This window comes from Anastrepha obliqua, chromosome 2 (assembly GCF_027943255.1).
Source record: "Anastrepha obliqua isolate idAnaObli1 chromosome 2, idAnaObli1_1.0, whole genome shotgun sequence".
NCBI lineage: Eukaryota > Metazoa > Arthropoda > Insecta > Diptera > Tephritidae > Anastrepha > Anastrepha obliqua.
The window spans coordinates 36,142,542-36,157,021 of record NC_072893.1 but is presented as its reverse complement, the minus strand read 5'-3'; the positions used below and the strand labels follow the sequence as shown (position 1 = coordinate 36,157,021).

Genomic DNA, 14,480 nt, shown 5'->3' with positions numbered 1-14,480 from the left:
ATGTATTTAATAAGCAGTGGGAAAGACTGAATGAGTCATTTTAGAAACGAATTTATTCATATGGATTATGAAATGGACTCGTATACTCTTTACTTTATTCGAGTTCAATGGCTCTGTTGCTAATTAGTGTTGACTGTCCCAACGGTTCAAACTTCAGAAAAATCGCTCTGAATTTATTGCAACACAGCCGCCTTTAAGCACTCAGTCAGGTCAAATACGAATCTAAATACCAGGTACCAGTCTTTAAGAATAGAATATTTTTTCGTATATCTGATAATTATAATGTATGTATCTATAATTGGCGCTGACACCCCTTTTTGGGTGTTTGGCCTAGCCCCTTCTGATATTTGTGGCAGTTTTAAGTGGGCTTCGAATGGCAGATGGGTTTTTATGAGGCGCTTTTTCATGGCAGAAATACACTCGGAGGTTTGTCATTGCCTGGCGAGGGGCGACCGTTCTTTGAAAAAACTTGCTCTATCATAGGTCACATGCACGGGACTCGAACCTGTGCACTTTCGAGTGGTAGTCACGCACCAACTCCGTCGGGTACGGTCACACACAATATCTTAGAGAGGTCACCATTAAATATTATTTAAAAAATTTGTGTACCAAAAGCTTTCTTTATTTATTCCGCTGTATTTCATTTAAGATTCAGTTTTAATCTGGACCCCCAAGTCCCGTCTCCTGGACCAAAGCTGTACCATTACGCTAAGCGTAAAGTATTACTCTAAAGCCGCTACTTAAAAGTTATTCCAATGGAAGAGCTGAGAACACCAGACGCTGCAGAATATAGAAAAAAATAGGAATTTCACCAATGAGGCACCTTGTACACTACAGGAGGTCAATTGGTTTCCAAAAGTCAAGGAGCCAACGACTCATATTACATGCTCAGTTAAATAGAATACATATATGAATGTGGGATGGATAGTCCAAAGAATACCCTTTGGCCTTTCGTCAACAGCCAACCCTTGGAATTTGCATTGCTTCTTTCACCAAGGCTGGTATTACAAAGATCAAAGTTTAGTTGGCAGTGTTCCTTCTGGCAGTTAGTAAGAGTTATTCTTCTTCTTCTATAACCGTTAAAACAATTTTGGCCGAGTTTAACAAAGAGCGCCAATTATGTTTCTTTCTAGCGCTAAACGACACCAATTGGATACACCAAGTGAAGCCCAGCCTTTCTCTACCTGAACTTTCCAACGCTGAGGAGGTATTTCTCTTCCTTTGCTACCACCAGCTGGTGTCAAATCGAATACTTTCAGAGCCGAAGTATTTGTATCCCTTCGCATCACTATTACTATAGCGTCATAAAACTCATACAGCTAATTATTCCATCGCCTACTAGACCCGCCGTCGCCAAGCTCCAAAGGTCAAAAAATATTTCTCTCAAACACTCCAAGGGACGCCTCATCGGATACTGTCATCGTCCAAGCTTCTGCGCCATACATTAGGGCAGGCATGATGAGAGCCTTGTAGAGTGTTCGTTTTGTTCTTCGAGAGAGGACTTTACTCCTCAACTGCCTGCTTAGTCTAAAGTGGCACTTCTTGGCAAGAAATATTCTCTGTTGCATTGGAAATAGTATATACTGGGGCAGGCGTAAGGCCCCTTAATTGCAGTTAAGCTTAACCATAGTTGAGGTTTAAATCCGACTCGCTGCCTCCTAGAAGAGTTTACAGACGTAGCGCGGCACTTCCTGGGCAATGCAACTAGCCATGAAGGCGAGAGCAAGGCAGCAGTGTGGAGTAGTCTAAGTTGTAGCTGAAGAGAGACAGAGAGGACAGCATAAACTCTGTGATCATACTGCTGAGCCCATTGGCCACGCTAGCTTTAGTTCAGAGAACGAACACAGCAGTTGGAAGCGTATGCGAAATAGCTTTCCTCTTTTGGTCAAATGGAAATGGCGGCGAATGAAACCCTTGTTGGTCAACGGTGCCGTTTCAAGCCTCAGAAGACGGTTAGTGGTAAAATAGGGATGTTTGCGTTTTTCTCAAAATTTCTGCGCCAACGCAACATCAACTAAGCCTCGGATACGATCAGCATCATCTACGACTTTTAGCTATCGAAGAAGGAGGGATTGACAGAAGAAGACAGTTAAGAAACGCATTTAAATGCCGAAATTGCTATGCCGTTGTTGTTGTGTTAAAGCTCGAAAGTTACTTTTAGAAAGGAATTAACTCAACTCTATATGGCCATTAGAAATGTCATATTAACAGTATAGGCCGTATTACAAATTTAATTTTTGAAGCTTAAAAGATCTCATAGCTACAGTTAAATTACAGGAGAAAATAGTCTTTTATATTCCACAAAAAACTAGCAATGAACGCAAATCTCATTACGGCATATAAAGAAGGCAAAATGCTGCCAGTATAAAGCTTTTATCAGTTAGAGAGCCTGGGAAACCGCACTAAGGCTTATGGTTACCCCCAAACACCTTAATGTTGTAGTGAACTCCATGACATGAAGGAATTCATAAGATATTTTCTTGTTCCATCTGGGAAACATCCAAATAGCGCCCAACTGAGGAAATAGGAGAAAGATCCCTTCGTATTGCTCATAGACCTTGAAGACCTCAATATCATACGCCTAAGAACTCTTATTTATAAGGCTTTCATCATGGCCGACCTATCGTATGGCTCAGAAGCTTGGAGAAAGGAAACATCCGAAGAGGCGTCACTTGGAGTGTTTGAGAGAAAGATTCTGCGGAAGATTTTTGGGCCTTTACACCTTGGCAATGGCGAGTATCTTAGGCAATGGCACAATGAGCTGTCTGAGCTTTATGACGACGTAGATATAGCCCAGAGAGTAAATATCTAGCGGCTACGTTGGCTGGGTCATGTCGGCGGAATGGATACAAAAGCACAGACTTTGAAAATATTCGATGCGGTACCAGCTGGTGGTAGCAGAGGAAGAGGAAGTCCTCCAATCGCGCCAATCAAGAGGAAGAAGAAGTCTATTTTTCAAAACTGTATAACGCAGAAAAATGTCAATGAACTGTTGTTATACGTTAAGGAATATGTGTTGTTTGAGAGGTTTGAGGAGTTTAGGCTTTCCGTTTTACTCTCGGTGATATCAGAATGAACCGTCTTAGACTAGCTTATGTTTTCCATAAAATCATCAAGCTTATATATGTATATTCTATTCCTTTAGAAAAATGAAAAATGAAAGCTAGTCCCAAACGTCTCTAAAATTAATTGAGTAGCTGAACGTTTTCAGGAGTTCCCAATACTGCACTCGGATTCCCTTTTAATTTTCTTTAAATCTACCCGATCTCCGAAGAAATCTGAGTAGATCGTGTGGTGCCAAGGAGCCAAGGTGGTCGCTTCTTAACACATCAGTGCCAAAGACCTCAAACCTGATTCGAGCGAAGGCGGGGCAGACGCACAGAAAGTGGTCCGCCGTCTCATTCTCCTCTTCACACGTTGGCCAGAGCACACTGTCTGAGATGACTACCTTTTCCATGAGCTTCGCCCACAAAAAGTGGCCCGTCATCAGTCGAACCAGCTGTCTGCAGTCCCTTCTGCTTAATGACAGGAGGATTTGCAACAATCGATCGGACATGACAGGTAACATCAGTTTAATCCATCTGCAGCCTCTCTCGGCCTTCCAAGCTCGCTGTGAGTTGTAGGAAGCCATTTGCTAACCGTGGCTTTGATGGCTGCAGAAGGGAGTGGCCAACTTCTTTGGCCCAGAGCCCATCTTCGCTAAGGAGTCAAAGATCCCGTTACCCACGATACCCACGATATTATGTCTACCGACATAGTTCAGCCTGGATTTACAGGACTCGACAACACCTGATGTGGTTGGGGAGCTGTCTGAGGCTATGAGCGCTACTTGGATGTCGCTGCCAACACATATAGACCAGCTTCTCTATCTTTTTTTCACAACAAATTTCATCGCATCTTGAACAGCATACATCTCCGCTTGAAACACATATGCATGCATTCCAGGAGCAAACTGCAGTTTTGTCCCGCTGGATTCCACGTAGACCCCAGAGCCGGAACCTTGAACGGTCCTGGAGCCATCCGCGAAAATGCGAAAACAGTGTTTGCCGGGCTCATTTTCAGAGTTTGACCACAACTGAGCGTATCTGGCAGCACTACTCTCTTTTCAAGTACGACTCTTGATGGCATGGAGTCAAGGGGCATGGCGAAGATCGTTGGATCGAAGTCCTTGCCAACTCTTTTTCCCAATGCCGGGCAGGGACCGTACCAGTTCGCATTGGGTTTCAGCTTGCAGAGGGCCTTCAAGGCTCCTCCTTGAATGAAAGCATCAAGTGGTGGTATACCACAGTATCTAATGCCGGGCCTGAGGTAGTCGGAAAAGCTCCGGTGCAACAGATGGCCACAGTGCGTTGTAGTCTCGGTAAGGTCCTCCTGACTCCCACTAGAGAGAGTCTACTCATCCAGACCACGAATGCATAGGTGATAATAGGTCTTATCAGATCCGTGTAGATCCATAGGACCTTGCTAGGAGAAAGAACACACAAAGACACCTTTGCACTGCCAGAAAACTGCCAGTGCTTTGGATGTCTTTGTTTCAACTAGCGATTTCCAGAGGAGTTTACTATCGAGAATTACTCCAAGAGTTCTTTGGATAGCTGGATTGTGACTCCCAATAGTGTTAATTAATGCATTTTGTTTTATGTTTTATTCATAAATAAATTTAATTTCCTTCACAGATTTTCATATATTCATTTATATATAATATATATATATATTTTTTAATGTGTTTTTTTTTTGTTTTTGCCAAAGCAATACATAAACCCTTTTATTTTATTATGCATTTTCCACTACCACTATTAAACCATAGGAACTTCTATAGTCTTGAACCTGTACAATTACCCCAGTAGCTTAGCATTTTCAGTGGTTTCAAAGTAATCATTTGTTCGAAATCATTTGTTCGCTCATTTCCTTCAAAGTTTGCCAATTAATTTTTTGTCCAATAGTACCTACCCATTATTTTACTATAAACTTTCCCTAACTTACATATTTTTAAATTCCTGTATCATACACTTTGAGTTATATAAATCATAGTTTTCTAACGCAATCTAATTTGTTCTCCATTTTTCATAACCTTAAGTATTGATGTGTAACAACACTAATTTTGACATTTCCAAAACGCAAAATTTCGAAAAACACCATTCAAATTGAATATTCCACTATCTCGGAAAAACCTAATCGACAAAATTCGCATTCATGCATTTGTAATCTCGTTTTGTTGTTGTTGTATATTATTGTCATTCATTTAGCACCTCGAACAGCAGGCGGCACAATGCAAATTGTTATTGTGTCAACCATGTCCACAGGTCACGACTACCATTCCCTCCACCCACCACCACCATTCGAACCTCTACCACTCAATATAGCAGCGCCTCAACACATCGAGCGCACATTTCGCGCGCCAGCTACATCAGTCCCGCACGTCTCTATGACCAGCACAGTAGTATCAGTTCATCGACACGCTACGGAGGACCACCCTCGTTGTGGTACAGTGTATTAGCGCTACCATTTGACGATCAGAAGTTGGGACGACGTGAGCTTAGCACCTACGGACGAGGCTATACGGCACGTGCGGGTTACTTTAGTAATTGTCCAACACAAGAAAGGATGGACAAGAAGATGAAGAAGCCAGCAATAAAAAGTAAAGCGGCAACGGATGGCAATGATAGCGAGAAATATGCGTAAAAGTGAGAAGAGAAGGGGAGAATGCAATGAAGATGAATGAAAGAAAACAACGAGTTTGAAAACTAATTAAAATTATATATACATATTTACAATAAGAAATCGATTAGCGAGAAATCGAGTTAACGTGCCAAAGACTAAACAAAAAAAATCAAAAAACTAAAATACTCCATTTTTTGTATGAAAATATAAAAAAGTAACGAAACGAATTTTTAAGTACAACACAAAGGCCATATTTTTACCGAACAAACAGAAAACAAAAAAAAAAACAAGAGAATAAGAAGCAACCGTTAAATCTAACCCGAGAACAACAGACATGTAAGCCACTTATGTACTTCAACATTTACTTACATACACCATACAATATGTATCGTTGATTCACTAAGGAACAATACTCATGCAAGTGGGGAAATATTAAAATTAAAAACAAAATTAAAAAATTAAAAAATTTAAAAAAAAATCGTATTAAGCAAATGCAATGCTGCCGCCTTGCTGGTTTGTCTGTGCACGCAACCAAACAACCATCCAACCGTACAACTATCCATCCAAACCATCAGCAATTAATCCAACCATAGCAACATTTATTCCAGTCACCCACTCATCCATGCAATAGAAAAAAAATTAATATAAAATAATAAACCACAAACAAAAAAATCACTACAAAAAAATTAGAACTTTTGAATTGATAATCGCACGTATTTGTATCCTAACTGCAATTTTTCATGTATGTGTATGTGTGTATGTACGTGTAAGTCACTTGCGAAGGAACACGAAAAGCGGAAAGTGGTTCGAGAATTCACCAACCAAACACTATTCCCCAAGGGCATTGGCTTCTGAACATTTGTCAGTCACACCCACACCCACCACCCCCCACCCACCCAACAGTCACAATTCGCATTATTCATAAATGTTGCATTCTTACTTATTCTGTATTTTCTCTCTATATATATACATACATACATATATACGTGCATTTTATTTATAATATTTTTGTACTCTTTCTTTCACTTTTGTGTCTAACTTAGAAATGGTTTTTGTTTGAAATTTGGTCAGCACGTCCTGTATTAATTGTGTGTGTTTATTTGTATATGTATTTGTGCGTTAGTTCTGAGCTTTTAAAACATATCTCACTAATTCCTCCTTTCTCTCTCTCTCTCTCTCTCTCTTCTCTCTCTGGTTTTTCGTTTTTTTGTGTTTTTACAAACAGAAATCGCACCACTCAACACTATCGGCATCGCGCCTCACCCGACTGCAATACAGTGGCCTCCTTCGATAGCTCCACTTCGGGCTCGCGTAACGGTTTAAATCGGTAAGTTTTTTTGTTTGCTTGTATGAATATTAAGCCTACCTATGAATATTAAGTCTGCTGATGCATTTTTCAAGAAATTTCTGCATCTTACACTCTTTAGGCCTCCAAGGATACTAACTGAATTGAGTAATGACTTTTGAATTTTTTCCAATCCTTTGTAGTTACTATCGTCAAGCTTGGGAGAATCTACATGAATCTGCTTCGAAGAGTAGCACACAACATGCTTTACGCCGCAAGGATACACTCGATGCACCGAGCACGATGCATTCTCGTGACAATTTGCGTGAAAACATGCAGCGTTCCAGAGAGAATCTCGATCGGTAAGTGTGGGATGCTTCAGATTATATGTGTAATGGAAAGAAAGAGTGCCTTAACTCGTTTGTCAAACTATGAGCGCCTCTGAAATTTTTTTATAAATATTTTGAGCTATTGGCTCCTATGTTAAATGGACTCATTCCTTGTCCACAGAAATCCACTTTAATATGTAGTAAGGACCTCTCAAGTAGTTTCCCCATATTTTGCAAAACTATAAGGAATTTCTGGGGAATCTATGTATTATGCCTTTCCACTAATACTAGGCACAGTTTTCGAACTTCCAAGAGCTCCAGTACCTTGTCCTTTGGCAAGAGGCAAGCTTTGGTGCTCCAATAAGTTCCGTGCTGTTCATTAATCGACTGCTGGTCTCGCGTTCACTATACAGGTTAATCCAGCTGTGAAAACATAAAATCCAGCGGAATTGGCATGCTTAGACTCGATCTCACCCATATTCTTAGACCCACTACGCTGGTACTGATAATGAGCTGTTGTCGAAGAGGTTGTAAGGTTAGCTTAGATTATACATACTGGCTGGCCGAAGCCACGTAGAGACCTTTTCGGTCCATAGCGATGCAAGATCAGAGTCCTTTTCTTAGCGAAAAAATACATCACTCAATGTGTGCGTACTGCATGCGAATTTTTTAGGAGTAACTGAAGCTCCAGTTCAGACATTGATTCAAATTTTTCAAAACTGAGATCCCCCAGCTAACATATATTAGTTTAGTTTTCGAGAGAGCCGGACTGTAGCATAGAAGGTGCTCCAGGGTTTCTCTTGTGCTCAGCTTTTAAAGATCTTCTGAACTCATCTCGAGGTGGTCGTTAATGATTTAAGTCCTTAATCGCAGTTTGCATATTTACAAAGAAAGCGATTTTTGAAAGAACGAGGCCTATCATATTTACTAGACTCGGCTTAAAGTCTGTAAGCTTCTCTAAATGAGACTTGCTGAGAGAAGGTGGAAAAAACTGTTTTAATGTCCATTTTTGAATCGTCTACGATAATAATAATTTGATGCTGGATTTCTCTAGTTTTCAAATGTAGTGAAGATCAATATCCCTCATGTGATAATCGTAGCTTCTATATTAAGATGGAACTACGGCTTGCGTCCATTATCCCCAGCCAGTTGGCACATTAACACTAAAATATATATCCATAAACAGAACGTGCGTGAGTGTATCTCTAGTGCAGCCTGTTATATCGTGGCAACCCAAACATGACCACTTTTGCAAGTTGAGCAAAGAGGATTTCTTGGTAGCTGACCCTCGCGCTGCAAAAGGGCAAGGGTCCTACCAGTCCTATGTATTATATATTATCTATAACCATAGTCGTAAACATTCATTTAGAGCCGAGTATAGCACCCAGAAATTCCACCTCACAATTTTAGATTTTTGCCATTAAATTATGACTTTTTGAAACGACATAAAGCAGAAATGCCTCTTCGTGCACATGCAATTCAGAACTTTCCTTCATTTCACTTAACTAAATCATTAATTGGACTAACTCACTGAGAGCCGACATGAATCTCCCTATGATTAGAACAACTCCATATTCTACATGCTTAGCACCCTTTATTGCTTTTCGGGGTGGTGCAAGGCTGAAAATCTTTTTACTTTGAGGGTCGCCTAGTTTAGCCATTTTATTTACTTCAATGATTTCTAAAGAAGCGTATAAGTTAAATCTGATGTGCTAAAAAGATTAGAAAATAAAACAGATAAATGGCATACAAACTAACAGGCAAATCTGATGGCATAACTTGAAAGGTACAAATACTTATTAGGGCTAGCACAAATTGCAATCAGGTTAAAGGAAGTTCGTCTCTGGAGGCAATCTCTCAAGGGACATGGTGGCATTTTCAGGCACTTAAACCCGCATTTTTCGTCGTCGTCATACAGATCTCTCTTTCCGCAAACTGGAGTTTAAGGGTCGTGTCAGGGCAATCTGTCCAAGTAGGCAGGATTGAAATGAGGAGAAATCTGTACGGGTGCTGGTACCTCTGTCTTCACTGACGGTTCCAAGATAGAATCGGGCGTCAGACCTGGGGGTTTTCCGAAATCAGACAAGTTATCTATTCGCTTTAAACTGTCGAATACTGCTAGTGTTTTTCAGGCAAAAGTCTTTGCGATCTTGCAAACATACAGAATACTTTTGGAACGTGAGAGCCAAGGAAATACTAAAATGTCCGATAGTCAAACAGCGATTAAGACACTAATGACGCCATGGTACAGATCTAAACTGGTCAACTCCTGCAAGGAGGAGTTCAAATCTCTTGGGTTTACAGCTACTGTTTCTCTGAGCAGGGTTCCAGGACAAACGAACATAGAGGGAAATCAAGTTTCTGATGAGCTTGCCATCGACTGAATTAGTCGCAGAGAGCTCCTATCCAGACATCGGCATCATTTTGACTGTTACAGGGGAATTGCACAAGTTATTTGCCGGAAAAGCGTAGGATAGATGAAGTTCCACTTCTTCATGTGCTATTTCGAAAACCCTTCGACAGGTACAATCAGGACAATCAGTACAATCAGACGCAGTACGCATAAAGTACTGGGGACTCCACGCCATTTAATTTCCAACCTCGTAGCTATGCTTACCGTTCATTGGACGATCGTCACACATGCAGAAAAGCTAGGTCTACCATTTAACCCCTATAGCAGAATAAAGGCTCTTAGCGTTGTGGGTGCTGGCTCCAAATTTGCTGTAGTAATTTTTAATAACTTAAAACTTCATTATTTTTCGCGGCTCATTTAAGAAATGTAAGTTTTTAATGATTTTTCGCAAGTAAGTTCCTTTGTTCTTACGTAAACATAAAGGGCGTTCCAATAACAGGTGTTATTTAAATATATAAAGGGCTATCGAGAGATGATTCACGATTTTTTATGGCCGAAATCGAGTGGTATTGATCTGGACAACGTTTATTTTCAACAAGACGGCGCTACGTGCCACACAAGCAACGAAAAAATTGATCTTTTACGCGAAAAAGTTCCCGGACCGGGTTTTCTCTCGAAGAAGTGATCAAAATTGGCCAGCGATATCTTGTGATTTAACACCTTGTGCCTTTTTTCTTTGGGGCCACGTGAAAGAAAAGGTCTACGCCAACAGCCCAGGGTCGATTCAAGACATCAAAGATGGAATTCGTGAGGCTATCGAGGACATAGGGCAGCCATTTTGCAATTCGGTTATGGAAAATTTCATGAAAAGGATATTGTCCTGTAAGGGTGGTTGCGCTGGTCTTTTGCTTGATGTTATTTTCCACTATTAACGGCATACCTTCCTCTTTATAATGAAATAAACATCCGATCATTTATATTAAAAAATAGCATTTTTCTTTGAATATCGAAATAACACCACTTATAGGAAAACCCTTTACAATCAGTACGCAGCGCTGCTGGCTTAAAAATTGTGAATTATTAATGAGGAATATCTTCGATTGAACCTAAAATGGGCGCTTTTGAGCTTTGTGTGTGTAGAATCATTCAATCAATTGCTTCCATTCAACCAATCAACCAATCAACTTGCATCTCATACAAAATTATACAGTTTTTAATGCTCACATTCCTTCCTTTCAGCATCGGCCGTGAGAACTATGGCATGCGCGAGAACTCTGAAATGGTTGTCTCCGATGTGTGTCTAAAAGGTAACAACACTTGGAATTTTTTTGCTTTTTTTTTTGTTTTAATATTCAAGACATAACTTTATTTTCTTTTTTTGTAATTTATAGGCGAAAAGAAACGTCATCACCACCATCATCACAAGAGCAGCTCACGCAATGGCGAATATCGAGATCAATCGGCTGGTAGACGAGAGCATCACAGACACAGCGGCGGACATTATTGACCAACCATGGTGATCACCATAAATGTGGAGCAATAAACCAGCAAATAAGTGGCTACAAAGAAGCAAGAAGCAGAAACAAAACAGAAGTGTAGTACATACTTACACACTAACATACATGTGTATAATGGGCAACGAAGAGCGTTATTTTAATTATATACATACATACATACATACATACATACATAAAAATGATGACGAGTTAACAATAACAAATACCTATATTGTTAATATTCCGTTTTGTTGAGTGCAATTTAAACTAAGTAAGAATTTGAGAGCAAAATGAGAAGAATCATAATTGCTAAAGAAAATTTGCGCTGATTTTTTTATTTTTTATTTTTTTGTTGTATTAATTAATAAATATGTGTGTAAATCAAAATGAGCAGTCAATAGGTTACCCCTTAAGGCTTCGTCAAACGGTACAATACAAGCGCACTCTCTCTCTGAATGGCGAAACGTATTGCAGTTCAAATAGCAAAACTGCACTGGCGTAGATTTTTTTCTTATTTATAGCTAGTTTTTTACTTTTGTTTTTGTTTTAATTTAGTTCAAGTTTAATTAGTTTTAAATTGTGCACAAAGAGAAACAGAAATCGCAGCAGCAACAATAGCAAATTTTTCCGTACTTCCACATTTCAATTTTATGCTCTTCTATTCATATAAATTTTTTCTGAACTATTTGCTTCCATTTTATGTAGCGATCGTATTTCTAATTTTATTTTCCACAAATTATGAGCAACTTGGTAGAGCTTAATATTCATCTTTTTAGGCTACATCGATTTATTCATAGTACTCATACTCGAAAAAGGAGAACTTCAGTGCCCAACTACAAGTAATTACAAAAAAAAGAACTTAAAAATATAAAAAATACAACCACATCTGAAATTATTATTTATTTACATACAGTCAAGCTTCGAACACATCTACACCCACTTGCATTTAGTTGTTAGCAAAATAGATTTTTTATAATAAAGAAAAAATATATATTTATTTGTTAATTAGTGTGCCATTTCCGGCAACTTACACATTAATTATAAAGCGCTATACTTACAAATATACATACATTTTTAAATATGTGCTTATTTGCAAAACGAAAATAGACAGACAAACTGCATTTGTATGTATGTACATCCATTTATATTCTATGTATACCTACAATAAGTTTAATATGAGAATGCATTTGTCAATAGTAATTCTTATTTTCTTTTGTTTTTATGTAAAAAAAATTATCTGTACGTAAGACGTAAATTTAAATATCCAAATTTATGTAAATAATGTAATAATAAATTATATAAAGATATATTTTAAAAATATATAAATATGTGTGAAATTTCATTTCTAAATACGATGATCGTTTGAAAAGCCCGTGCGAAGACAGCGAGAGGACAGCTGGTAACCCAACACAAGCAGACCAAATGGGAAGAGCACTTGAAGTCCCTGCTCCTATGTGAGCAAGCACTGGTCCACCATAAGATCCCTGTCGCACCCGACGAAGCACAACGACAAGGTGGGTATCATCTGTAACGTTTGTACTTCGTCGGATCCAAAGAGATACGCGAGCTATTTTAGCCGGCAATTCATTCTGCATGCTCCGGCCGACAGATCCAATCGTAGTCCCACCAGACGGCTGCACAAACTGACGTACAACAGTGCGCCACTTGCTTCCACTCCACTGATGAGATTCAGGAGGCCATCAACCATATGAAACCATTCAAAGCCATTGGCCCTGACGGACTAAAAATGCTGATGTTGAAAAAGCTGGGTCCATTGGGAGCAGAATATCTCACTAGGGTCTTTAATATGTCTATATGTCATTATTCCTGACAAGTGGAAATCAGGGAGAGTGGTCCCACTCGGGAAACCCGCCAACCAGGGGAATTCCTATCGTCCGATAATCTCCTTTCCTCAATAGTGAAGACTCTTGAAGTCCTTCTAATTCCACTCTTTACGAAACATCTGACCCCAGCCTCACGCCAACATGGCTTTCGAAGAGTGCACAGCACCACTACGGCACACATCGTCATTAACACTCGGGTAAACCGCGGGCTCAACCAAAACCGCCCCTGCGAGAGGACTGTCCTAGTAGTGCTGTACCTAAAGAGGGCTTTCAACACTGTCAGCCATGCAACGCTACTGGATGATATTTTATAGTCGATACTGCCGCCAGGGCTGAAGAGGTGGACCGCGAACTACCTGAGTGGTCGTCATTCGTCGGTGCTATTTCGAGACCAAATCTTAAAACAGCGGAAAATAAAGCAAATATTATATTTAACTAAATTTAGAATGTTTACAAAATTGGATCTAGGCAAAGCGAAATCAAGCAGGCTGGATAATGAATTACCGTCTCTAAGTGCGCGAGCAATGGGTGCATCACTGGCAAATTTAGTCTTGAAGTTTTCGCAATAAAAAAAGTAAACATTGCGAAGACTTCTTTGGGGAACATTAAAGCTTATCCGCTCAAGTGGAACGGCACAGTCGATGACGCCATTAACGACACTGAAAAAAAAAGAAAATGAAAGGCCTGTTCTTCTCTTTTCTAGAGATTAGAGATTAATTAGATTTAGTCGCAAATTATAGAATGGAACAGGGGCCTCAAATGGTAGGGAGCCTACTTAATAAATATTTTTTGAATTCGTTGAATTCTAATTATCGAAAATTAGTCGTGAGGTCAGAAAATTCAGTTATAGAAGCATAGAACCGAATATGATTTTGATAGAATAAAATTAATATGACCACTGAAGGACCATATCACATAAAATTCCAAAATCTTTGAGCTCGTGTTGAAGCTTATGAGCATCCACCGAATTATTAACAGATGAGAAAATTTGTATTGCATTTGCGAAATGCAAGAAATACGAAAAATAAAAACATTTGCTTATGTCATTGATAAAAATAACAAAAAAGGGGTAGCCTTAAATGTTCCCTTGGGGGACATCTGAAGTAGCAACAAAGTGGTTCAAAAGTACTCAATCAGTTTTTACCTCACACGGTCTGCCCATCGAATATGATTCAAGCCATTGCAGGAAGGTGGACTGACCTAATTTAGACCTTAGAGAAGTCAGTGTAAATGCTAACAACTTGGAGTCTTGTAGAAAACGATGACCCACAGAATTCACTAAAAATAGCAAGATTAGTAGCTGTAGGCGGTAAGTTCCAAAACTATGCTGTGTTTTTTATTTAAAGGCTTAACCGCAAAATAAATTCGGTCCTTCACAATGCATTCAAACACTTTAGGGGTGCTTGACAGCTCCGAAATCGGCCTACATACATATAATTGCGAACATCACCTTGCTTCTGGTTAAAAAAAAGGTATGTATGCTAATTGTAAATTTCCATTAGTTTAAAAATG

The 14,480-nt window shown here is 39.4% G+C and overlaps 1 protein-coding gene across 2 annotated transcripts in view; it reads left to right on the top strand.

The window, feature by feature from the left end:
- LOC129239012 (uncharacterized) overlaps positions 1-11,228 on the top strand; it is a 162,127-nt gene extending 150,899 nt beyond the window's left edge. The window contains exons 9-12 of one of the 2 annotated variants that reach the window (XM_054874273.1): positions 6,887-6,988; positions 7,150-7,308; positions 10,868-10,935; positions 11,020-11,228. In XM_054874273.1, coding sequence (XP_054730248.1) covers positions 6,887-6,988; positions 7,150-7,308; positions 10,868-10,935; positions 11,020-11,135 — 445 coding nt within the window. In that variant the 3' untranslated portion in view covers positions 11,136-11,228. Of the gene's footprint in view, positions 1-5,246; positions 5,883-6,886; positions 6,989-7,149; positions 7,309-10,867; positions 10,936-11,019 lie in introns of those variants that run through there. The other variant, XM_054874274.1, reaches the window with a different exon arrangement.
- The last annotated feature ends 3,252 nt before the right edge of the window (positions 11,229-14,480 follow it).